Source organism: Balaenoptera borealis (genome assembly GCF_965194805.1).
Source record: "Balaenoptera borealis genome assembly, chromosome: 1".
Taxonomy (NCBI): domain Eukaryota; kingdom Metazoa; phylum Chordata; class Mammalia; order Artiodactyla; family Balaenopteridae; genus Balaenoptera; species Balaenoptera borealis.
Genome location: NC_138860.1, coordinates 60731525 through 60758307, shown reverse-complemented (window position 1 = coordinate 60758307; position 26783 = coordinate 60731525). Strand labels below are relative to the sequence as shown.

The 26783-nt window shown below is 38.5% G+C and overlaps 1 protein-coding gene across 1 annotated transcript in view; it reads right to left on the bottom strand.

Moving 5' to 3' along the window:
• Positions 1–3918: 3918 nt before the first annotated feature.
• The window catches only part of F5 (coagulation factor V), an 80732-nt gene continuing 57867 nt past the window's right edge, over positions 3919–26783 (bottom strand). Inside the window, exons 14-25 of the mRNA XM_082354564.1 lie at positions 24146–24308; positions 23163–23399; positions 22069–22279; positions 18938–19117; positions 16968–17084; positions 16021–16092; positions 15079–15182; positions 14311–14466; positions 11933–12077; positions 10540–10691; positions 7486–7668; positions 3919–5762 (exon numbers count right to left, since the gene is read on the bottom strand). Of these exons, the coding sequence (XP_082210690.1) occupies positions 5619–5762; positions 7486–7668; positions 10540–10691; positions 11933–12077; positions 14311–14466; positions 15079–15182; positions 16021–16092; positions 16968–17084; positions 18938–19117; positions 22069–22279; positions 23163–23399; positions 24146–24308 (1864 nt within the window). The 3' untranslated portion in view covers positions 3919–5618. The remainder of the gene's footprint in view (positions 5763–7485; positions 7669–10539; positions 10692–11932; positions 12078–14310; positions 14467–15078; positions 15183–16020; positions 16093–16967; positions 17085–18937; positions 19118–22068; positions 22280–23162; positions 23400–24145; positions 24309–26783) is intronic.

Sequence of the window (26783 nt, the reverse complement as noted above, 5' to 3'; positions counted from 1 at the left end):
AGATAAGGAGGGACACTACATGATGATCAAAGGATCAATCCAAGAAGAACATATAACACTTATAAATGTTTATGCACCCAACAGAGGAGCACCTCAATACATAAGGCAAATGCTAACAACCATGAAAGGAGAAATCAACAGTAACACAATAAGAGTAGGGGACTTTAACACCCCACTTACACCAATGGACAGATCATCCAAACAGAAAATAAATAAGGAAACACAAGCTTTAAATGACACAATAGACCATATAGATCTAATTGATATTTATAGAACATTCCACCCAAAAGTGGCAGAATACACTTTGTTCTCAAGAGCACATGGAACATTCTCCAGGATAGATCACATCTTGGGTCACAAATCAAGCCTCAGAAAATTTAAGAAAATTGAAATCGTATCAAGCATCTTTTCTGACCACAACACTAGGAGACTGGAAAGCAATTACAGGAAAAAAACTGTAAAAAACACAAATACATAGAGGCTAAACAGCACTACTAAATAACCAAGAGATCACTGAAGAAATCAAAGAAGAAAAATACATAGAAACAAATGACAATGAAAACACGACAACCCAAAACCTATGGGACTCAGCAAAAGCAGTTCTAAAAGGGAAGTGTATAGCAATTCAAGCTCACCTTAAGAAACAAGAAAAATCTCAAATAAACAATCTAACGCTACACTTAAAACAACTAGAGAAAGAAGAACAAACAAAACCTAAAGTCAGTAGAAGGAAAGAAATCATAAAGATCAGAGCAAAAATAAATGAAATACAAACGAAGAAAACAATAGCAAAGATCAATAAAACTAAAAGCTGGTTCTTTGGGAAGATAAACAAAATTGATAAACCTTTAGCCAGACTCATCAAGAAAAAAAGGGAGAGGATGCAAATCAATAAAATTAGAAATGAAAAAGGAGAAGTTACAGCAGACACCGCAGAAATACAAAGCATCCTAAGAGTCTACTAAAAGCAGCTCTATGCCAATAAAATGGACAACCATGAAGAAATGGACAAATTCTTGGAAAGGTACAATTTTCCAAGAGTGAACCAGGAAGAATTAGAAAATATAAACAGACCTATCACAAGTAATGAAATTGAAACCATAATTTAAAATCTTCCAACAAACAAAAGTCCAGGACCAGATGGCTTCACAGGCAAATTCTATCAAACATCTAGAGAAGAGCTAACACCGATCCTTCTCAAACTCGTCCAATAAATTGCAGGGGAAGAAACACTCCCAAATTCATTCTATGAAGCCACCATCACTCTGATACCAAAACCACAAAAGATATCACAAAAAAAGAAAATTATAGGTCAATATCACTGATGAACATAGATGCAAAAATCCTGAACTAAATACTAGCAAACAGAATCCAATAGCACATTAAAAGGATCATACACCATGATCAAGTGGGATTTATCCCAGGGATGCAAACATTCTTCAATATATGCAAATCAATCAATGTGATACACCACATTAACAAATTAAGGAATAAAAACCATATGATCATCTCAATAGATGCAGAAAAAGCTTCTGACAAAATTCAACACCAATTTATGATAAAAACTCTCCAGAAAATGGGCATAGAGGGAACCTACCTCAACATAATAAAGGCCATATATGACAAACCCACAGCAAGCATCATACTCAATGGTGAAAAACTGAAAGCATTTCTGCTAAGATCAGGAACAAGACTCTCACCACTCTTATTCAACATAGTATTGGAAGTCCTAGCCACAGCAATCAGAGAAGAAAAAGAAATAAAAGGAATACAAATTGGTAAAGAAGTAAAACTGTCACTGTTTGCTGATGACATGATACTATACATAGAAAATCCTAAAGATGCCACCAGAAAGCTACTAGAACTAATCAATGAATTTGGTAAGGTTGTAGGATACAAAATTAATGCACAGAAATCTCTGGCATTCCTATACACCAACATCGAAAAATCAGAAAGAGAAATTAAGGAAACACTCCCATTTACCATTGCAACAAAAAGAATAAAATACGTAGGAATAAACCTAAGGAGACGAAAGACTTGTACTCAGAAAACTATAAAACACTGATGAAAGAAATCACAGATGACATAAACAGATGGAGATATATACCATGTTCTTGGATGGGAAGAATCAATATTGTGAAAATGACTATACTACCCAAAGCAATCTACAGATTCAATGCCATCCCTTTCAAACTACCAATGGCATTCTTCACAGAATTATAATTAGAATTAGAAAAAAAAATTACAATTCATATGGAAACACAAAAGACCCCGAATAGCCAAAGCAATCCTGAGAAAGAAAAATGGAGTTGGAGGAATCAGACTCCCCAATCTCAAACTGTACCACAAAGCTACAGTAATCAAGACAGTATGTTACTGGCACAAAAACAGAAATATAGATCAATGATACAGGATAGAATGCCCAGAGATAAACCCACGCACATATGGGCACCTAATTTATGACAAAGGAGGCAAGAACATACAATGGAGAAAAGACAGCCTCTTCAATAAGTGGTGCTGGGAAAACTGGACAGCTGCATGTAAAAGAATGAAATTAGAACACTACCTAACACCATACACAAAAATAAACTCCAAATGGATTAAAGACTTAAATGTAAGACCAGACACTATAAAACTCTTAGAGGAAAAGATAGGAAAACACTCTTTGACATAAACCACAGCAAGATCTTTTTTGACCCACCTCCTAGAGTAATGGAAATAAAAACTAAAATAAACAAATGGGACTTAAAAGCTTTTGCACAGCAAAGGAAACCGTAAACAAGACAACAAAAAGACAACCCTCAGAATGGGAGAAAATATTTGCAAATGAAACAATGGACAAAGGATTAATCTCCAAAATATACAAACAGCTCATGGAGGTCAATATCAAAAAAACAAACAATCCAGTTAAAAAATGGGCTGAAGACCTAAATAGACATTTCACCAAGGAAGATATACAGATGGCCAAGAGGCACATGAAAAGATGCTCAAAATCACTAATTATTAGAGAAATGCAAATCAAAACTACAATGAGATATTACCTCACACTGGTCAGAATGGTGATTATCAACAAATCTAGAAACAATAAATTCTGGAAAGGGTATGGTGAAAAGGGCACCCTCTTGCAGTGTTGGTGGGAATGTAAATTGATACAACCTCTATGAAAAACAGTATGGAGTTTCCTTACAAAACTAAAAATAGAACTACCATATGACCCAGCAATCCCACTACTGGGCATATACCCTGAGAAAACCATAATTCAAAAAGAGATATGTACCACAATGTTCATTGCAGCACTATTTACAATAGCCAGGACATGGAAGCAACCTAAATGTCCATCAACAGATGAATGGATAAAGAAGATGTGGCACATATATACAATGGAATATTACTCAGCCATAAAAAGAAACAAAATTGAGTTATTTGTAGTGAGGTGGATGGACCTAGAGACTGTCATACAGAGTGAAGTAAGTCAGAAAGAGAAAAATAAATACCGTATGCTAACACATATATATCTAATCTAAAAAAAAAAAATGGTACTGATGAACCTAGTTGCAGGGCAGGAATAAAAAGACAGACATAGAAAATGGACTTGAGGACATGAGGTGGGAGGGTGAAGCTGAGGCAAAGTGAGAGTAGCATCGACATACACGCACTACCGAATGTAAAATAGATGGCTGGTGGGAAGCAGCAGCATAGCACAGGGAGATCAGCTCGGTGCTTTGTGATGACCTGGGGGGATGGGATAGGGAGGATGAGAGGGAAGCTCAAGATGGAGGGGATATGGGGACATGTGTCTGCATATGGCTGATTCACTTTGCTGTGCAACAGAAACTAACACAGTATTGTGAAGTAATTATACTACAATAAAGATCTATTAAAAAAAAAAAAGGACTGGCAGCTTCTGCTTCCTACCTCTTTTTTTTTTTTAGTTAATTAATTTATTTATTTATGGCTGTGTTAGGTCTTCGTTTCTGTGCGAGGGCTTTCTCTAGTTGTGGCAAGTGGGGGCCACTATTCATCATGGTGCGCGGGCCTCTCACTATCGCGGCCTCTCTTGTTGTGGAGCACAGGCTCCAGATGCGCAGGCTCAGTAATTGTGGCTCACGGGCCCAGTTGCATCCGTGGCATGTGGGATATTCCCAGACCAGGGCTCGAACCCGTGTCCCCTGCATTGGCAGGCAGATTCTCAACCACTGTGCCACCTGGGAAGCCCCTGCTTCCTACCTCTTGAACACACTTGCTTTTGGGAGCCTCTATCACCCTTTAAGAAGTCTAGATCACTTGTTGGAGACACCAAGTGAACAGACCACGTGGAGAAGCCATGCAATGAGGAGAGAATCTGAAACTACTTGGAGAGGGACAGAGGACCAGCTGTCCCAACAGTCAGTTGAGCCTCCTGATGACTCTGGCTACAGTCACTGTCTAACTGTAAACTCACTAGAGACCCCAAATGAAGCCAGCAGTAAAACCACCCAGCTGTGCCCAGTCAACCTACAGAATCAAGAGAAATAATAAATTAGTGGTTGTTTTAAGCACTAAGTTTTGGGGTGGTTTGTTCCACTAAAATAGATAGCCTCACCAGTGAGTCTCTCCCATGTGACTTAGAGGATACCAGAAGGCTCCTCAGTCTCAAAATGTCTGTAAAATCATTAGATGCCAAGTTCCCAGGGAAGGGAGTGCTTGAAAGGGGAAGGGAGAGGTGGAGGCTGGGGCCATAAAGAGAAAGGCACTGAGAGAGAATTTCAACTGTTTGCCACTTTGGGCAGGGGCCAGTTCTAGCAAGAACAGCTGCATTTGGGCCAAGGGTTTCAACGCTCTGTATTACAGGTATTCACTTTCCTGTAGGTGAGCCTGTGTTTTGAAACAGTGTGCCATGTACTACCAGCTGGAATGAAGCCAAGGTTACATGTTCAGCCATCCCATGGTTATTTTAGATCTGTTCTATTAATGATCCCTAACCCTGAACATCAATATATGCAATCAGTCCCAAGGGAGACCAGACCAGATTCACAAGTCCAGCGGGACCACTGAAAACATGCTTACTTGTATCTTTACTCGTGGAGGGTCAGAAAAATCATTATCATGTCAGTAAGACAGAGTATTTTAAGCACGTGTCGTTTCATATAGTAAGACTTTTTCTCTCCACTGTCAAGAAAAACAAACCATTTAGAAATACTGTTTGTTTCCTATACTCTTAAATCATAGTTTCTTTAAAGAAAAATATAAGAATGAAAGTTATCCGGGTTTATAAATGATTTAATAGAGTAATATCTCTTTTATTAATGTGTATAGGGTTTGAGAACTATAATGAAGAATGTTAACTACATGAATATTTCTTTATATAGCATTTTTAATCAGTGAAAGATAAGCCTTTTCTTGTTGGTTCTTGATATTTTCCCATCTATACTCAAATTAATGCAGAGATAATAGTCATCATCTTACTTAGTGGTTATAAGGAGTTATAAAGGTTTCACATATAAAATTTTATTCTCTAATAGAAAAAAGAGAAATAGTGGAAAAATTTTAATATTTAAAATAGCTCTAAAATAACATTGTCCACTCTAAATGGTTTGATATCTTTGAGTCCCTCCTATCTTTTAGAATAATCAATTCTATTAAATATCACAGCCATAGAGTTCCAGGCGAAGTGCAATGCTTTGATTCCATGTTTTAGGAATGATGCGTATAAACCTGGAAATGATTGGTGGGTTGAAAAAGTTCTTCACATGTCCTTTGATATTATTATTTCCTTCGAAAATCTGAAAGCAAAATATGAGAAAATCTTTAAGGATGGCATAATGGGTGTAAAAATCTTATACCTGAAGGTAACATAATATTGTATATCAACTGTATCTCAATTTAAAAAACTTATAATTTTTTTATCCTTTTAGTTCAAACTGTGGGCATTAGTGAACACATACAACATTATCACAAAGATGATCCTCAATCAATTATGAACTCGCACTCCAGACATACCTCTTTAGTGATATCACCTCATCAGTGATCTGAGTTGAAACAGGGAAAAATAAAGAAATCTGATACAGTGCTGTGGAGCAGCTGCAAAAGCATATCTGCCTTTAGCCCCTTTGTAGCTATGTGACTTGGAGCAAATTACTTATAGTCTCTGATTATCCATTTCCTTATTGGCAAAACGGGGATAATAAATTTTACCTCATAGAAGTTGTTGTAAAGATTTTAAAGAGTATGTAAACATATGACAAGTCTTTATTAAGTGCCAGATAATGGGCACCAATAAATGGTTAGCTATTACTAACTTTTAAAATAAAATGCATCATGTATTTTTATTTATCCTTTTTGGTCATATGCCCTATATCATCAACTAAACTGTGTTTTAGGTGCGTTTCTGTCATCCCCAGCAAGTTCCCCAAGATTTACATGCATCAGAAGCTAAGTCACTATTTGTTTATAAAAATGATTTTTGCCCTACTATGAGGATATCTTGATACAGTGAGAAATAAACCAAACCAAACCTAACAAATAAACAACCCAGGGGTTTAGAGAGAAAGAGATTCAAATCCATTAACTGAGATTAAGTGCTGAGCCCATGGTGAGTGTAAATGTCCATCCCCTTCTCCTGTGTTGCCCCTCCTACTGGTTTCAGCCCAATTCCCATTCCTGGAATATTAGGTTCATCTCCTTAGTTTTGCCTCTGGTAGTATTTTAAAACCGTATAACTAGGAATTCAGGAGTATAATGGAATAGTTCATCTTGCAGGAAATTAGTCTCCTCATCAGGAAGGATAACAATTGTTTTAATGACAATATGACACAGAAAGGTATATGGCCATGAGTATGTGATCAGCCATGAATAACAAGTACATCCAAGCTAATGCTAATATGGTAGAAGGTTTTCTAGACCCCTGTTACAGACTGTATGTTTGTGTCCTTCCAAAATGCATATGTTCAAACCCTAATCCTCAATGGGATGATACAAGGAGGTGGGTCCTTTGGGAGATGATTAGGGCTAGGATGGGGGTAGGGCCCTCATGGCATCTCTGTGTGTGCACGTACCAAGGAAGGCCATATGAAAGCACAACCAGGAAGACTGCCCTCACCAAAAACCCGACCATGCTGGTACCCTGATCTAGGATTCTAGCCTCCAGAACTGTGAGAAATACGTGTTTTTTGTTTGTCACCCAGTCTATGGTAATTTGTTATACAGTCCAAGCAGGCTGAGACAACCCTTTCACCATCTTTCTCAATCAGAGCTAATTAAACTTCACACCAGCCCCTGCTGTTTTGTCCTCATTCTTTTATAGGTGGCTCAGTCAAAGCAGAAAGATAGTGTGCATGGTCCCTGTCCCAAGACCAACTACCTACAGAGCTAGGACTTAGAAGACTTAAAGAGTGACACATGTCAGTGCATGCTTATCAAACACAAAGAACTATTTGCAAATTTGAGGTTCTGTTCTCATCACAGCAGTTTTCAAATTATTTTCTTTTTGCCAAGATACCCCTGTACCTTGTCCACCAACGAGGATTTCTCTCTGTAAGGTTTCCATTCAACTCCCTGGTCACTGTACTGGATGGTGTAGCTCTTCACATACATTTCAGAGGACAGAGACTTGCAACCCTGTGTTACAATCGCTGTTATCTTCTTGATTTTGAGCAGATCAATTTGTAACCACTGATTGTTGTTGTTTGCCTATGAAAATGATTAGAACAATGCATTTGACATTAAAACCTTTGCTTTTTTAGACCAAGATACTCAGAAATGCACTGAGCTGGAAGGATTTCTTTTCTGTCTCATCCCTGAGGATTCCCTTTCTCCTAGAACCCTTCCCTGTTCCTTCTTGTTTATTGTCAGCAGGTTTATAAACTTTTGGAATATTTCACACATTGTACAACAGTTATTTGTTTACTTGTGTTCCTTACCCTTTGAGGGCAGGGACTTAGTTTTGTTTTCAGGTGTTCACCACGATGTATGGCCCACAGATGGTGCTCAACAAAAAAATACATTTTATTTGAGAAAAAGTATTAAATTGCTAAATTACCTGTAAATATTTTTCTCTTAAGCAAGTTTATTTAAATGCTACGGTGATATTACTGAAGAGTTATCTGAGAAAGAATTAGATAGTATCCTCTCTCAATTTAACTTATTTTAGAAAAGCCCCACTTTTCTTTCCATTGCTAATGTCCAATAGGAGAAGTAGTTCAATTTCTTCTTTTCTGATATTTCAAATAAATGTAATATCTGAGAGACCTAATAAAGCTACACCCAGGGCTGGATATGGCATAGTAGTTATCCTGTCTCTGACCTAACAAAATGCCTAATTTCATGATAGGCGCTTGGAGAAAGACGATCAGAAAGACTAATTGAGTTTTAGAGTAATCTGAGATTAATTTTCATCTTTGGGAGGTTTATCATGCCCCATAGTCTCATTCAATTCTATGTGAAATAATGAATATTGATATACTTTCTCAACATCACTCATATGTGCATGTCTGTATGTGTATATGTGTATACACATATGTGTGTATATGTGTAGTCACATGTATTTTTAAAGCAAATTAATTGAATTAAAATGATTGTATTAGATAATTTTGGTTAATTTTGTAACACCCTCTAGTGACATCTGGTGGTGTTTTAGTGTGTCTTCAAATCAAGGTTGTACGAGTGATACAGAATGCATATACATAGCTAGGGGAGCTTTGTAGGTGTAAATTTTTTTTGGAGGCATCAAAGAGGTAGAGACACTTCAGTCTGCGTGCATACCTGCATATGTCTGGCTTAGATTTTCCACCTCTCTAAAGAAACCCTATACAAGACATTTCATACTATTGAAGGTTAAGTGAAACAAATAGTTTTGACCTAAAATTCCAGATTTAAAATGACAGCTTTAAAAATTAAAATTAGACTTTTATCTTTGCAGCCTTTACTATATCACAAAAGTAAGAGCAAATTATATAGAGAGCAAAATTTTTTTAAAGGCTGTAAAACGGAGGGTGGGATGACAAGGTTACATCATGAACAGGTCTAAAGGGCCATCTGGGAAAGAATTGGTTGATACCCTCTCTCTAACCTTTTTTTTTTTGGCCGCACTGCGTGGCTTGCAGATCTTAGTTCCCCCACCAGGGATCAAACCCAGGCCACCGGCAGTGGAAGCGGAGTCCTAACCACTGGAACGCCAGGGAAGTCCCTTTATTTTAGTTATATTTATTTTATTTTATTTATATTATAGAAATTAAATCAATATAATGTTACATAACATTATTACTTTTATTACTTTAGCTTCTGCGGGTCTCAGTTCCCCCCTTTGCAAAATTGCAAAATGAGGTGCTTGGGTTGCTTCAAATGGTGCAAGGAGCATAGATCTGTCTATCGGGAGAGTGGGATTCCTGATTCTGCCGCCAGGCTAAGCTAAAATTATTTAACCTCTTTTGCGTTTGGACTTAAAAGGAAAATCTGGACCAGATGCTTTGTAAAACCCTTTGCCTTTCTAACATTCTGTGATTCTGTGATGATCCAGAAATGAGTCTCAAGGCACAGACATAGTTGCCCAAGACTCTCTGTATGGGGCCCAGATAGTCTCTTCTACTTGCTCCCCTTGCATCACGCCATTCCCTCCTCCTTTATCTGGTGGCCTGATTTAAGATTAGGATGTGGGATTCTATACAGAGTCCAGGGAATTGGAGTGTAGCTTCCTTAAGGGAGGGAGTTAGGAGGACAGAAAATAGGGAACCTGGATTAAGTTGATTGACTGGACTGTTCTGATTTCTGATGCCATTCAGATTTTTCAGGTCAGTCAAAGAATGAAATAAATATGAGTCAATTATTAATCGTTACCCTAGAACTAAGTTACCTTAATTACTCAATGGGCTAATATCAAGGGCAATATAACTCTCTGCGAGATGTTCACAAAACTTAGATCACAGATTTATAAACCTGGTTTTGCAGCATCTTATCAGGCTGCCAATTATTTAAAGGAATGTTACAAAGTTCTGAAAAAATGAGAACAAAAAAATTTAAATGACACTCTTAAGAAAATGAAAAATATTGCTAAATTCTGGAGAGAACAAAAAGAAAACAAGATGTTGCAGATCTAAGTCATTTATCCCTAATGGAAGTTGTCTCGATCAGGAGTTGGCAAACTACAGCCCAAGGCCAAACTTGGCCTACTGCCTGTTTTTGTAAATAAGGTTTTATTGGAACACAGCCACGTTCGTGCATTTACCTATCCTTGACGGCTGCTTCCCTGAAACAATGGCAGAGTTGAGTAGTTATGACAGAGAATGTATGGCTCACAAAGGCTAAAATATTATCTGGCCCTTTGCAGAAAAATTTTGCCCACCCCTAGTCTAAATCAAGACCACAGAGATGACAACTTCTCTCTGAGCCAAAGTTCGAGCTAAAGCTATCAAGACAACACACATCCTAGTTCTCAGACCTAGGATCATAATCTGCAGAAGCAGGAGATGATACTCTGGCTTCCCAGGCCCCCCATGTTCCCTGTAGTGAGGGCCTATGCTTTCTTCTGAAAGGCTGAGAGAATTCCATTTGCAGGGGACATTTCACCTTGGCTTGCCAAGCGTTCACACGGCCCTGGGCATTAAGACGGGCACAGAAGGGTTCCCAGTAATCTCCCCACCATGATTTTTTAAATGAGGAAGCTGTGATTTGCTTGTTTTCTATCTTTCCACTTTCCATACCCAGTGGTGTGGAGCATCCTGTCAAGAAAAAAGTAATGTGATTAATTATATACCACTGATATTCCTTGCATGGCATTTTGTACTTCAGAGGAGACAAGAAATAATATTACTGCTAAGTAATGACAAAAACAACCATCAGAGCAATGAACATTTATTGTCCAAGTGCTAAACCCTGTTTTCAGGCTTCACATGTATTACTTAATGCTCTTAAATATCTCCATTTTACAAACGAGAAAACAAAAGCACAGCAAGAAAAAGTGACTTGACTAAAATAACACTGCTAGAAGAATCAGAAACTAGCTTTGAGCCCAGGCAGTCTGACATCAAATACCATGTTCTAAACATCTAAACTCATTTCCCTCCTTCAGTGAGTCATGGAACCTTTGTTATATTGTTTAAATATGTCTTTATTTTGCCTTCCTTGTAGAAGAATATTTTTGCTGGACAGGTGTGCCTGTATATTGATCTCCCTACCCCCTCAGTCCTTGAGCAGCTAGGTGGTGCCTAGATCAACCAAGTCCAGGGTGGATTGCTTCATTCTTTTACCCCAGACTGTGAGACAGATATTATATTTTATATGTGCTTTGAAGTGAAAAAATTTGGAAAGCACCACTTTAAGAGTCAGAGAAGAAGAACAGTTGATAAAATCCTTAAGTATCTTGTTATATATAGTAGAATTTTATTATGGCCATTTATGGTTATCTAGATTTATTTATACCACAGGTCACATTACATCCCCTGAAAAATAGAAGCTTACATAGAAAAGGCTTGGGTACCTACACAGAGTGTGAAACAGAATACAGAGTTCAAGCAAGGTTTCAGGAAGTTGGGAGGCAGATTTATATTTCAAAAACATTCACTGAACACCTAATATATGCCAGTAATGTTGCTAGATACTTTTATTACATTAAAGTCTGAGTGACGTGGCTGGAAGACTTTGGAAGAGTCAGACCTAGTTTGACTCTCAGTTCTTACTGAAAATGGGCTGATGGAGGTCATTCTTCCCTAGGGCCCTTCCTTAGAGGGTCAAGGCAGTAGCCATATGATCCAGGAATTGTTCAGAGAGCCTGCCCTCTGGCTGGTAGAACCAGTCTCAGTCTAGATCACAATGAGAGTTTACCTGACTGGAAACTCTGTTTCACAAAGGTTTTTCTAGGAGCCTAAGTGAAGAGAACTAAAAATTCTACCCATTCTCCCTTACCCCCCAAATCTTGATTTTCTGAGTGGCAGCTAGAAAACAATGCATCTGTGTTCCTTACCATTAACCTCGCAACCTTGCAGCTCCAATCGAAGGGCAGGTTTGTTATAGGATTTAGTTGGAGAGATCCTAATATATCTAGCCACAACAGGTGGGTCAAACTGATTCTCTTTTATTGTAGAGGCATCCGAATTGCCATTAAAATACTAGAGGAAGAGAAGAAAATTTAGTTACATAACAATTCTCTATAAAGTGATTTTATAATAAAATTTTCATCCAATTTCATATTGTAATATTAAGTTTTCATGTAGCCTGAATCAAATTAATTTGGTCTTAAAAGATAACTGGGAATACTTCCACTTCAGGAAGATGGTATACTTTGCCATATTCCTCCTGCTAAGTACAACTGAAAACATAAAAAGACTCTGAAAGGTGGAGAAAAGGCAGACTGGCTAGGGTTCTCAGGACCCAAGGAACAACACAGTGGTGAGTCCCCTGGGTTTTCTTTTTACTGCATATACAGACTTATAAGTAAAGAAGCCAGGAACCAGGAAACACGAATAGGTGCAGACAAAAAAAAAAAAAAAAAAAAGCCAACAAAAGCCTTCTTTCTCTAGCCTCAGGACCAGAAAAGAGCAGTCTAGCAAGACAGAAAACTTTTAGATAACAATTATTCTACTTCAAGCCAAACATCATAGAATAGAAAACACTGTGGCCCCTTTCCTACCCACAGCAGCAAAGAACAACTGGGGAGCCTAGACTTCCATGCTCATGAGACTGTAAGGAGGCACCCCAACACCCTGACTGGGGTTGTGTCAGAGAAAGCCAAATAGAGACCCAGGATCTTCATCTCTTCCAACTTCTAATAAGGCTCCCACTCCTGCAGTGTCAGTGGATACCATCCCATCCCCACCCAGCAGCAAAGAGGAGGGGTTCCAGCTCAGGTGTCAACAGAGGAGGCCAAATAGGGAATGGACTTTGACCTCTACCTGGCAGTAAGAGGCTGTGCCCCATCCCATTTCCCTGCCAGAACAGTGTCAGGAAGAGCCAACTAAAACAAAAGAGCGGATATCAGTAATACTGAAAACAGAAAAACAATAGATAACAGCAATGAAACAAAGGGCCAGTTATTTGAAAAGATTTTTAAAAATTGGCAAATCTCTAGCAAGACTGACAAAGCAAAAAAGAAGAGATGCAAATTACCAGTATCATAAATGCAATAGGCAATATCACTACAGACCCTGAAGACATCAAAAGGATAATAAGAGAATACTACAAACAACCCTTACACATAAATTTAACAACTTAGAGGAAATGGACCAATTGACTGAAAAAACACAAACTATCCAAATTCACCCAATATGAAATAGATAATTTGAAGGGCCTGTAACTATTAAAGAAATTGAATTTGTAATTTTAAAATTCCCAGAAAACAAATCTCCAGGTCCACCTGGTTTTGCTGGTGAATTATACCGAATGTTTAAAGAATTAACACCAATACTAGATTATCTCTTCCAGAAAACAGAATAGAAGAGCACACTACCTAATTTATCTTATGAAGCTAGTATTACTCTGATATTAAAACAAAAAAGACAGTATAAACAAATAAAACTACACACAAATATCCTTCATGAACACAGATGCAAAAATCTTTAAGCTATGGAGTTTAACTGTAATTTGTGTACTGTCTCCAATACTGATTGGTAAGAACCATAATTTAAGATTTTCATGATCTATTCTAAGGTATAGTGCAAATAATTTATTATTAGATATAGCTAAATGATAATATAGAAGATAGTAACATAGTAAATGATTTACAGAAAAAATGAAACTGATTCAAGGTTATCAATGTAATAATGGTGGACTGACTCCTTGCATTCAGATAGCTTTCTTTGGAGAGGGGGGTGAGGGAGAAGGGGAAGAATTAGGGCTGGTATAATTGGGTCATTGGGAATAAACTGGCTGAGGCCCTGGACAATCCAACAGGGGAAAGTCACTCCTCAGGCATGGCAGCAAAAAAAATAATGTGAGAATCACACTGCCCCAGAGCAACACTACTATTTCCTTCAGTTACACTGAAATAAAGAACAAAATAAAGTGTAAGAGTTAGTAAAATCAAAACTCTTGGTGGCCAATTTTTAGCATGAGCTCTTGAAGGCACAAGACCAGATATTCTACCCTACTGCATATCATCTGCCAATCTGAGAAGTCTGGGTATTTAGTTTGATTATAAAGAGATTTTTTTTTCAAGTTTTATGAAGTTTTGAAATTTCAGAAGTCAAGCTTATCCCTCCAATTTGTAATATATAGACACGTCATTTTACCACCTTCCTCCATAAGACACTAAGAAAGCCATTTGTATTTATAACACCCAGAAAGGTATTTTTAAAAAAGATATAGTAACCCTAGGCTCAGGAAGAAACAACAATGCACACAGACCATCACGTTCCTAGTGCTGTTCCCTTTGAAGATCCGCCAGTTTGTCCGGTCAGAGCTGTAAGCCACAAAGAACTCGGTGGTGTAGTAAGACTTCAGGTAGTGTTTGGCACCTTGGGTCTGGATCCCTGTGAACAGGACTTCCCTTTGCATGTCTACCTGCAATATAGAAAAGCCACTAAGCATAACCATCCTTGTCAACAAGTCACACACTGCCTTAATTCATTGTACAACTAACCTTCTTTAGAAAAAAGAACCAACACCTAACAAACTAATAAAATGTCTAGGAGCAATCCGTATTTGAGCACAGGGTACCTGAACTTGAATCCAAACTCAACCACTAACTAATGTATGTGACATTGGGAAGTTAGTTAATCCCTCTGTACATTAGGTTTTTTTTATCTGTAAAATGGGATATTACTAGAAATAACCTCATAGGGTCCATTTTGAGTATGCAAAGTACTTAGAATGGTGCCTAGCACCTAGTAATTGTCATTTCCCCTAACAACATTGCAAGAACAACAAGAAGAAATTATTAAATCACTGTCATTTTTATTATTACAGGGAATCCCCTGGCAGTCCAGTGGTTAAGACTCTGCACTTGCTCTTCTGAGGGCCTGGGTTCAATCCCTGGTCAGGGAACTAATATCCCACAAGCCACGTAGCACTGCCAAAAAACAAAAACAAAAACAAAAACAAAAACAAAAACAAAACACCGCACATTTTTACTATTACAGTAGCAGTAAATATTATCAGGTTAATAAGATATACCTGGATCCAAGGCTTAGGGTTAAATTCTGTTGAAAGTTTTTCTGGGATCCAAGCATTATATGATCCACCGTTGTTTAGTCTTGCTAATTTGGGTTCCCAATAACCTAAATCCAAAGGAAGAAAAAAATTTATTCTGAATTAAAAAACAAACAAACAAAAAACACCATACAGCTAGCAATTTCTCAAGTGAGTTTAGTCCCAGTGGAAAACCAGATTCCTAAAGGAACTTCTGTTGCAATTAGGAGACCAGGTAGTTGACGCGGGCCTCAGCTACTAAGTCAGTCCCTGATGATGAAATCTTGGTTTCAGGTCTGTGCTTGGACAGCTGTCAACTACCACCCACCCCCTTTCTTGCATATAGGTCATATTTATTTTTTCTCAGTTACGGTGATGTGTTTTCTGCCTAGTGTGCCTGCCTAACAGAAAGACATGAGAGGAATTTATGGGAGCCTCATGATCCCTTACAATTGACCTTTTGATGTTGGGAAGAGTTTGAGGCAGAGAGAGGAAACTTAGGAGGAGTTCCTGACACACAGTGGGTGAACAAAAAATTTCTTGAACAGATGCATGGTTGATGCAGCAAAGGGCTCTATTAATGGGGACTGTAATACCTGGCCTATAAGACCCTGTGAATCTGGCTAGAATATTACACGGGTTAGTTCCATTGACATCTTACATTCTGCAAAAAACAGAGTAATGAGTAATTTCTGCTTAGAAAATACGTATAACAAAGTAAAATTTCCATGGTTAGAGATTACTGACCTCTAGGGGGTCAGTAATTAGATATTTTACTGCTGTTTTACTGTGTTGTGGTAGAGAAAAGCCTAGAGAGGAGCAATGGCCCATGGATTCAATAGGCAGCGTTGTCATGTACAGTTTTGCAGGCCGTATACAGCACGATTGTAGGAGGTGCCTTTTACAGGCTATGACGCTACTACGTACCCCAAAACTCAGAAGCCTTGATCTGTGAATCAGCTATGAGACCAGTGCTTAGTCCCACTGGCATTTTACAGTCTACAAAAAAATAGAACAATGAATAATTTTTGCTTAGAAAGTACATATAATAAAGTAAAATCTCTATGGCTATAGATTATACCTCTAGTGGGTCAGTAATTAGATGTTTTCACCTACCTGTGTGGCACTGACTTAAATATGTCTGACCATAAAATCGTAAACGTACTAGCAAGAACTGGTACTTTAACAGAAATTAAAATTAGTGACGCCCTAGTGGAAGACAACTTATCCTGAAGTGCAAATACTTTTTAAATTGATTTCCATCTGTTTGTATCTTAAAATAAGCCATTTTACAATATTAAGTACTATCCCTCATAAGACTATGTTCTCAAAAGTTGACCTGAAAGTTACAATGTTATTTATATACTGATCAAAGAAGGGAATACTAGCCACTGAACTATCTGGATGTTGACACAGTGCTTGGTACTCAACAGGTGCTTAATAAATGCTGGCTTGCTGGCTAGCTGGCTGGTTGGATGGATGGACAGATGGAAACTGTGTTTCTCGAATACTGAAATGCCAAGTTCAGTGACCATCTCGGTCACAGTTGAAGTCCTGGTTTCTCTCCCCTCCTCTACTCCGGGAGTCTGGAGAATTTCTTATGTTCACTTCCCCATAGATCACAAATCATGATGGAGGATGCTTTATATTCGTTCCTCAAATGAGAGGAATGCCTTTGGTGTGAACCATTTGGCTTAAAACTGATGTTTGCAGTATAGTCAGACTATAGGTCAGAATAAAAGAAATTACTGCTACAGATTACACCTCTGTTATGTCAGAGTTCTCAGAGTTGAATATTTCCAATCTAAAAATTTGTAATATTCTAGGGACAGGCACTCTCCTGCTAAAAATATAATGTGGCTCTTGGATGATACCTCTGTCTGTGATGAGAAATGGCGTTTGCATCCCTGCTCTCTGGTTTTCTCCAACTTCTGTGTCTAGGAGCCACCAGCCAGGTTTTGATGCCTTCATTTCAAGAGTTTTAAATGAACCTAAAATAGAGAGTAAAGGACAACATTGCATGCACAAAGATTAACAGGTTAACATTGGTTGACCACTACCAAAGAATCCTAAAATCCCTGAATTGCAAGTGGTTTAGAATATAGCTTAAGAGTTACCCATTTCTCTTTAGGCAGGACTGCAGGTGTAACAAAGAGATCAAAACAAAACAACACACACACAAACTTACTAAAAATAAATTGCCCTGGGACTTTAAAAAATCTCCAACACCCCTTACTAGGAAGAAACTTTCATTTATCTAAATATAATGTTACAAGTTAACCCATATATAATACAGCTTATCAAAGCAACCTTGAATGATATGTCATTGGGCCTCAAAAATATTGTACATGTTTCCTGTCTCTCTCTTCATTTCTCTAGTTTTTCTTTTTTATCTGAGAAAATTAAAATAAAACATCCTTCCCCCATGTTTCAGTATTTCTATAAAGTTTACATTTTAGAGAGAGATGTACAAAAATTGTTTCCGAAAATCACTGAAAGAATGAGCTTTCTGAAACCTCTGATTATCCATTCTGGTATTTAACATTACCTACCGCCAGTTAATACTTAAATTCTGCTGACTATAATATGTGACCATTTCCTAGATTGTGAGTCAAAAGTAATAGCTGATGGTCATCCTCTTCAAACACGCTAAAAAAGACCTCCAGCCTTCTACTCTCTAATGCAGATATTAGGTATGAAGATTTAGGTGGGCCAGCGAACCCCAGCTTCTCGCAGGCTCATGGAAAGGATGACTGATCTGGTAACACTTGGTGAAAAGTTAGGAGTGAGTTTGACCTAATCCTTTCTGCCCCTGATATTAACAGAGTGGGTCTTTATAGCTTTGTTAATGAGAAACTGGCATGTTTCAAACAAACAAGGACCCTTTTACCCCATCCTTAACTAAATCGGGCCCATTTGGGCTTGGGTGCCTACATCTGAGGCTGATTCACACATCAACCTCCCCACCCAAAGTCCTATCAAGGGACTGCCCTGATTAGCTTCTCAGATAGCATTTATGGAAGGTAGGCTGCTTGTTAAAAATGCAAAAAAATGTTAAAAATCCTGGGCCCCTGCCCAAGTTCTATCAGATCAAAGTCTCTGAGAGCAAAATCTCTCAGCATCTGCGTCTTAACCAGCTTTGTAAATTTGTATTATGTCCACCGCAGTTTGAGGATCAATGGCATCTAGCACTTACACCTCCACTCACACACCTACGATACACACCTACAAACCACTGGCACGTAAAAATCCTTCTTGATGATTGTAGTTTGTTTAAACCTTATCATTATTTTGCACATGAAAAGCTTTACATACCTTTATTATTCTTTAGTTTTATAATCATTTAAAAATATATTTTTCCCCTCATGAGTCAGTTTAAGATTCAAATTCCTACAGTCACTTGCCCAGATATATCAGGGTGATAGAGTGAGCAGTAGAATTCAAGAACCCCGAAATCCTGGTAAGTTTCTGATCTCCGCCCAGCAGAAAGCTTTAGCTGCCTGAACCTCGTGGGATTCATTTTGTGATCTGCTTTAGACCTGGCCTGCGTGACACATCACGGCTTGGAAGAATCTGCACTAGACAGAGCATCTCTGTAGAAGAAAGTTGGGCTGCACATTTAGTCCGTGTGGTGCTACAAAGAGTGCAGACATTTAGCTGACTCTTCTGTATTCTGCATGCAGGTTTAGAATATGGCTTTGCCCAGGATCCATGCCAGAGCCCATGCTTTAACCCCTTTGGAAGGAGAGGCACAAGGAGGGAATGAGGAAGAGTTACAGATGCTAAGATTGTCTGCTCTCGCCATTTTGTCACAGGAACCTCTTTTCATTGCCGAGATCTTTACCAGGCAGAAGAGGCCAGACCCCTAACTGGTGCTGTTGAGTGCCATTTTCCAGCAGGGTCTGGCCATGAAAGTGAACCACATGAATGTCCTGGGAGCCGCCTATGTTCAGCAGGTGCAACCTCACCCACTCTTGCTCGTACATTCTCAGGCCAGGCAAGTTGTAGATCATCCCATTAATGGCTGTAAGGACAGAGAGTTGCAATCAATCAAAAATCTGTGTACATCAGGAAAGAGGAAATATGAGGGCTCCCGCTCACCAGCCATCTTCTTTATTACTCTGCATGCCCAATCCCACCCAGACATAGTAAGGGGCCCCCTATATGTCATAATATCAGTAACAGGCTGAAACAGAGCCACCTTTTCCTTCTCACAGCAGCCTACTGCAGAAGTGTGGGTGAGTACCCTTTCCAAGCAGTTTATCACTCTTTTCCCCAGATTTACACTTTTCCTGTTCTGTGCTTTATCCATTTATTCTTTATAGTATGAATTTTCCTAGGCTACGAAAAGGGTAAGGACTAATGTGGGCAGATAAGTGAACTCTAGTCTTTAGAGGAAAGAGGGTAAGTGAGGGGATATGCAGTGTATCACCCTAAGGCCTCCTAAATTCAGAGATAGTTCCAGGCAAAATTAGGAAGTCGGTCTTTTTTTTTTTTTTATTAGTTTATTTATTTATTTATTTTTGGCTGCATTGGGTCTTCGTTGTTGGGTCTTCGTTGCTGCACGCGGGCTTTCTCTTAGTTGTGGCGAGCAGGGGCTACTCTTCGTTGTGGTGCATGGGCTTCTCATTGCAGTGTCTTCTCTTGTTGCAGAGCTCGGGCTCTAGGCATGCGGGCTTCAGTAGTTGTGGCATGCAGGCTCAGTAGTTGTGGCGCATGGGCTTAGTTGCTCCGCGGCATGGGGGATCTTCCCGGACCAGGGCTCGAATCCGTGTCCCCTGCATTGGCAGGCGGATTCTTAACCACTGCACCACCAGGGAAGCCCAGGAAGTTGGTCTTTATCTTTGTTGTACCCACCAGCCTTAGACATTCATGTTTATTCTCTCGTTTGTCTGATTGCTCCTCTGCCCCCTTCCCAGCTTGGATGTCTAGGGTTCTCAGACTTTATCAACTCTCTCCTTACTGAAATATGTGTTTTTTAAGCATCTGATAAACTTGATCACCTTAAAAAATGAATACATACAAAATTTTAATGATAAAGCTTAATGCTACCACGCACTTAATTGGGACTGAAGTGAGGGAAGTTTTGGTGGTGGTGGTGGCTGTTGTTTATTCTTCTAAAGTTAAAGGAACTACTGTGGAATTTCAGGAGCCAGGAAAGTGAATTTTTGGAGGGAGAAGAGTTGAGATCATTTTGGCGCTCTTAAAATTATATCAGGTATGAAAGCGCCTGTCTACATACTCATAACACCAGCCTCACCTCCTCATCTTAGTTTCTGTGTAAGAAATAGATCTCCTAAAAGTAAAAGGTATCTCCAGTGGTTATTAGGTCAGCACTGCTAAACCATTACATCAGGATACAAAAGTGAAGATGCTCAACAGAGTAGGCACTCAGTAAACATTTGATAAATTGAGCTGAGTGAATAAAATTCATTCATTTGTTTACTAATCCAACACATATTTACTCAGTGCATACTGCAGAGGCCAGGCATAGGTGGTCTGCTTATCAAATACCCTGATAAGTTCTACAATGTAAGATTACCAAATTACAGAGATTTAGACGACAATACATTTAAAACTAAAACTATACTGGATGCATTTTACGCTTTCTTTGAAGAATCAGGAAGCAGGGCCTCGAGGGTACTCAGCAAGTAAAGGGCATAGCTAAGAAATAGGCCTGTCTGATTCTGCAGTCTGTACTTTCCACTAGGTTGAGAGATTTTCAGAGGATGTGTTTCCTACCCCTGAGACCAAGCACCCTGGGCTGAAAGGCCTAGAGATTATAGGAGAAGAGAAAAGAAAGCTCTGCTTGGAGTCTGTGGGGCAGCTCTCAACTGACTCTATTCTAGACTGCTTAATAGAATTTCTTAACCTTGTGTGATAAGCAGAATCCAGAGAGTGGGGTTTTGGAGCAGCTTGTAAATCATATTGTTTCCTTTCCTCTACGCCAAAGTGTTTTTACAGGTGAGATCAGATCGTATTCCACACTTACAGAAGTTTAATAAGGAAAATAAGCGAAAAAAGGGTAGCCTGAGTATATAAATGGGGTGGGAGAGGGAGCATAGACCGACTTAGCCTTGATGACTGGCTGGGGAGAGGAGGTGGCAGTGAACTGGATATTGCTTATAATGTCTTTTTATTTTTTTATTTTTTTTTTTTATTCCTGAAGCAATAGCAGCTTTCTTCTTTCCTATTACCCTGAATGACTGACCCATCACCCAAAGCACAGGACCTTCCTGATCAGAAATCTCATAGAAATCACCTCCATTTATCAAACTCTGAAAACAGGGTCTTCATTTGTCTTCTGATCCCTAAGTCATTCTATTTGTTGTTCACCAAATCCTAAATTCTGCCTTCCTCTAAAACTGTAGTTCCGTTGCCAATTTACAGACAAAGTTCCTGAATGGATTTCAGAGTAGATATGCTTTCCCCTCTTTTCCCACCCAAATGCTCTCTTGGCACCCTTCTTCCATTAGCTGGCTACACAGTTTCCTATATCATTTTCTCCACATATGCTTTGGGTGCCACCTGGGAACTGCTGAGAGCTACAAATATTACAGTCATTCTTATTTTGAAAGTACGTGTGGGCGATCACTTCTACATAAATAATTGATCCTTTAGAGATCAAGAAACAGTTTTATTAACTGTTTAAATAGCAGAATAATGCTAATTCCTTTCCAATTTATGTTACCAACTGAAGCACACTGGCTTTTTTGTTGGTTTGCTTGGGTTGGTTTTGCAGCAGCAGCCTTGTGCGCTATCTTTTAGATTTCAGATTTTTGTATACTCTCTTTCACCTGCAGTGTCACCTGCCAGGTTACATCAGCGCTCGTAGACATTTAAGGACCTGGTGTCAGTTAGAGCTCCTGGTTCCACAGAAGCGTCTCATGTCCAATTTTGGGAAGACTTATGGGCAGGAATCACTATCACCCAGTGATTAGGTTCAGAGACTAGATCAAAGTCAGAGGAAAATACCATGAAACTCATGGGAGTTTTTTACTTCTGAGGATGTGCGTCTCCAAGACCTTGTGGGCTTCTTTTCATAGTACCAGCTCTTCTTTTCATCAAAGACCATAAAAAGTAGGACAAATTCTCTCATGTCCACAGGCATGTTGGTCTCCTTATGAAGTGTTCCTTTTCGGCAGATCAGAAGGGGTCCTATCAAGCCTGAATGGATATCTTTTTCCTGGAAGACAGTAAGCAAATTGCACGTATTATCTCTTTCTCAAGATTTTCTTTGCCCTTCTGACAATCACTGATCATATTGAAAAGGAGACCTTCTCAGAGGCTCTGAATTTGAAGATTATAAATGAATAGCTTAATAAGCCTGGATATTAATCATCTAATTCTGTGACGTTCACAGTCCCTTCCTCTGATTAATCCTTTGTTTCGACATGGTAGTCATGATAATAATAATAGTGATACTATTATAAATACTATTTATTGAGCATCTACTATGTTAAATATTTTGCCTATAGTATCTTATTTAATGCTGACGACAATCCTATATGGTAAAAAATAAATTCATTTTTTGAACAAATATTACCAAGTGCTTACTATACATGCTATATACTGTTATCTCATTTTTAACTTTGGAAGCTGAGGCTGAGCGAGCGCAAGTAACTTTCCTAGGGCTACACAGTCAGTGACAGGATAGGAATTGAAATCTAAGTCTGTGCTCTCTACCATGCTCAAAATGAGGGAGTCTTGATTTTGTAGTTCTTTTATTAAAAAAAAAAAAAAAAAAGAATAAAAAGGCAGAAGAAAGCTAATACTTGTTCAAGGAAATTGCAGATAAACATCTTCTTCTGTAAAGGTAGTCACTCTAACTAGGGCCAACCTTTTAAGTATTCCTCATTCCTTTCCACTGAACAAATGCTTCTCACTGTCATCTGAAGATCTGCATGGAGAGTCCCTGATTACGGTAGCTGTCGACTGTTGACCATGATCCTTACACATTCCTCATGGAAAGACAGATATTTACTAAGAAATAATCATGACACTTCCATTTGGTGGACTCAGGTTATAAGTTAGGGGAAATGACAAAAACTTTCGACGGCTATGCTTACCTGGTTCACTGCTGAGTAGTAGGCCCAAGCCCGACAGGCGGAGCCAGGATTTTCTGGCCCTGATCGCTTAGTGGCGTGCCATACATATGTATAAGTGCTGTTGGGCTGAATGGCATTATCTTCCTTAAACCATTCAGGAGAGTCATCTTCATAAGTCTTTCCCTCTGATGATTTTTCATAGGAAAGCCCATGGGCATGAAGAGAATATGGTCTGGATGCTAAGTTTTTAAAATGAACCTACAAAAAAGAATGATTCACAAATGTATTTAAGTTTAATAAAGCCCAAAAAATGTCAGCATTATGGGTCAAAGTGGATGGCTATTAAATTGAACCCAAGATATATTGAATGCTTAGAATTGCAAAGTAACTTTCGTATATTATTTCATCTAATTTTACAACCATCCTATGAGATAGGGCCTGAGTAGTTTACTCCAGAAACGCCAAAACAGGTTTGTTTTTAGGCTCAAAGCAAAAGTATTGACATTATTTACAAATGAAATGATAAAGATAGGTGCTACAGATTTGAAAATGAATGAGACTTGGGTTTTACTCACAATAAGGTTTCAACCTACTGGCATAGAGAGAGGTGCACATGTGAATGCAAGTTAAAAATCTGGAGACAAAAGGTGCTATAAACAAAGTATGAATGGGATTAGGTGGGAATGCCTGGGAGGAGCAATTCAGCTGAATGTTTAGGAGAGGTTGCGGGAATTAAAGAAAGTTTCTTAGGAGAAATGGAATTGGCCCGTATAGAATGAACAGGAGCTTAGCAGAGGGAGAAATAAAATTATAAGATCATTTTTTTTTTTCTTGAAGAGTGTCAAGTTACTTGGCAAGAAGTCTTTGAAAAGAAATGTAGATATTTGTTAATTTTGAAAAATAAATAAGTCACCATAGCTCTCTTGCCACTTTCATCTCTACAACCCTCTGGTGCTTGTGGAAATTCCTCTGATGATCTTAGCAATGCTCAAAAGATGACTTACTTGGATAACGTCATCCACTTCAGCTCTAATGATAGGACCAAGTATGCCAAGATGCTCTTCATACTCTCCCCGAGGATCAAGTTTGTTAAAAGTGCTATCAAGGTACTGTCGAAAAACTACTTTCTTGTATATGGTGTCCTTTGAAACATCATCAATGTCTTCACTGAAATGATAATAATAGCATTTGTTTAAAAGAACAAATTAAAGACCATTCAAGAATTTAGGAAATTATCTCTGTTTCTGAATATAGTATATAGAGAAGATATTTGATAAATATTTGATGAACAAATGAATTAAAATATAAATAACTAAAACCACAAGCCAGTAAATATCCTTCAACTCCCAGCTCATATATCATTTCTTGGTATCTCCTCCTATGATCCTTTAGACTGGGCCAAATCTCTAGCATTCCTTACATTTCTATACTATTACTATAGTATATATAGTAAATCCCTGTAGTATTCTTATAATATTTCTATAGTATATATAGTAAATTATATATCATTTATTCATGAGATTATCTATTAATATCTGACTCTACCACTAGAGTGAAAGCCCCATGAGGTTAGGGATTGTGCCTAGTTTGTTTATAATTTTTATTTCTAGTGCCTAGCAAGTTATCTGGCACATAGTGAGCAGATATTTATTTAATGTATTAATGAATGACAAATATAATCATATATTAACATAGCAGATTTTAATATCAAAAGCAGACAAAGCCATGTGATGGGACAGTGCCAGGACAGGCAGATGATAAGAGTCAGTTGATTTAGAGGGTCACCCCTGTAAAGGTCACTGGATGGGAGAGTGTTTTATACTCTGAAAGTAGCCACTCTTCGCACATTTGCTTTTGCTAAATCATAGTATTCCTCATGTAGTTCGCCAGCTCAGTCTGGAGCTAGAGCACATTTCCTACTGACTCTTAAATTTCCCAGGAGTCTGGGAAACAGGCCAAAAGCTCATCCCTCAGTCTCACAGTATTTGTTATACAACATGAGCCATCCACAGAGAATCCCATTCTGCCTTCCTTCTAGCCTTTCTACCGGATTAACCCCGTTCTTCCAGACTCTAAGCATAACATACAGTCTCACAGAACACATGGGGAGGAGCAAAACAACTTTGCCATAAAAATGGGTTGCATATCTGGAATGGGACATAGGATTTTGAAGGAACTAGTTCCATCCCTTTACACTCTGGAAAACCTTATTCCCTCAGTGACTTGCTTAGAAATCCCTAGATAAACTATTTATTCTCAGATAGTAATGGGTGCTACATCTAAATAGGAAGTCATGGGAGAAAGTCTCTTAAACTAACAAAATTCTAATATGGAAATGTCAGGCATCAGATTAATGAAATAATTTCTGTAAGTCATACCATGCATTGTGTTTGCTTACTCTAGTTGCACTTTGGTTTTAACTTTAGTAGTGTAACAGTTAGCTTTTGTAAAATCTGTGGGCTATATCTGGACACTTTACACATGGTCCCCATGATATCCCTGAGAATCTGTAGTTGCTTCTCGTCCCCCTTTCTCTCCTTTCTCTATATTGTCATCCCAGAATATAGAACCCAGACCAATATGGCTTTCCACACTTGAGCAAAATTAAATTAAAAATTATCTTTTAAAAATGCATGTGGCTCCCTTAAAAACTCTCTGTTGTAAGTCAGGCCACTTACAAAATTGCATCAACTCCTTCAACTCTATGGTTGAAGAGTGGCTGGAACCCTAAAATGTTAGAGCTGCAGCAGATCTTGGGGGCCACTTGGTGTAACTCCTTCATTAAAAAGACTGCAAGTAACAAGGTTCGGGAAAGGAACTGACATATTCCAGTAAACTAGGAATGGCTTAAAGCTTTTGAAGGGTTTCTCATTGCTCTTTGAAAAACATCAAAATTCTTCCCAGGGCTCACAAAGTCTAGTGGCATCTGATCTCTGCAGAGCTAGCCGAACACTTTCCTAGCACCCACCCTCTTCTTGAGTTCCAGCTACACAGGTCTTCAGCTTCAGGGCTTCCTCCTTCCTCAGGGCCTTCATCATGCTGTTCTCTCTGTCTAGAATGCTCTGCCCTCTCTACCTCCTGTTCATCTTCAGATCTCAGCTCAAATGCCGCTTCTCCAGAGTCAGACTCCCCAGTTCTCATATCTCCATATATCACCTTTCCTTATTGGTCTTTATCATGGTTAATTTTTACACTTATTTATGTGAGCACTTGGTTCATATCTTCCTGCCCAACTAGACATAAGTTCCATCAGGGCAGGAGTCCTGTGTTTATATTCTCTTTTATAGTCTCAGCACTTAGCACAATGCCTAGGAGAGAATAAGTGCTCATTAAAGAGTTATTGACTGAGTGAGTCTATAAACCAAGTTAAAACAAAAGTTTAAATCAAGATAAATCACTATGTAATGAATGGCTCAGTTGAGGGTATAAACTTTCTTTTTGTTTCTAAGCTACTTTATACCCTTGGCCTCTGCTACTGGAATCTTATGGAATTTGAATTCATCTTCACCAAGATGCTATATACTTTATATTGATCAGTAAACAATTTAAAATGTTTTTGTTAAATAAGTAATTGCAAAAGGAGATTTCTACATCACAAGTTTGGATTTGAAGCCAACTTCAATGAAATCATATTGATTAGCC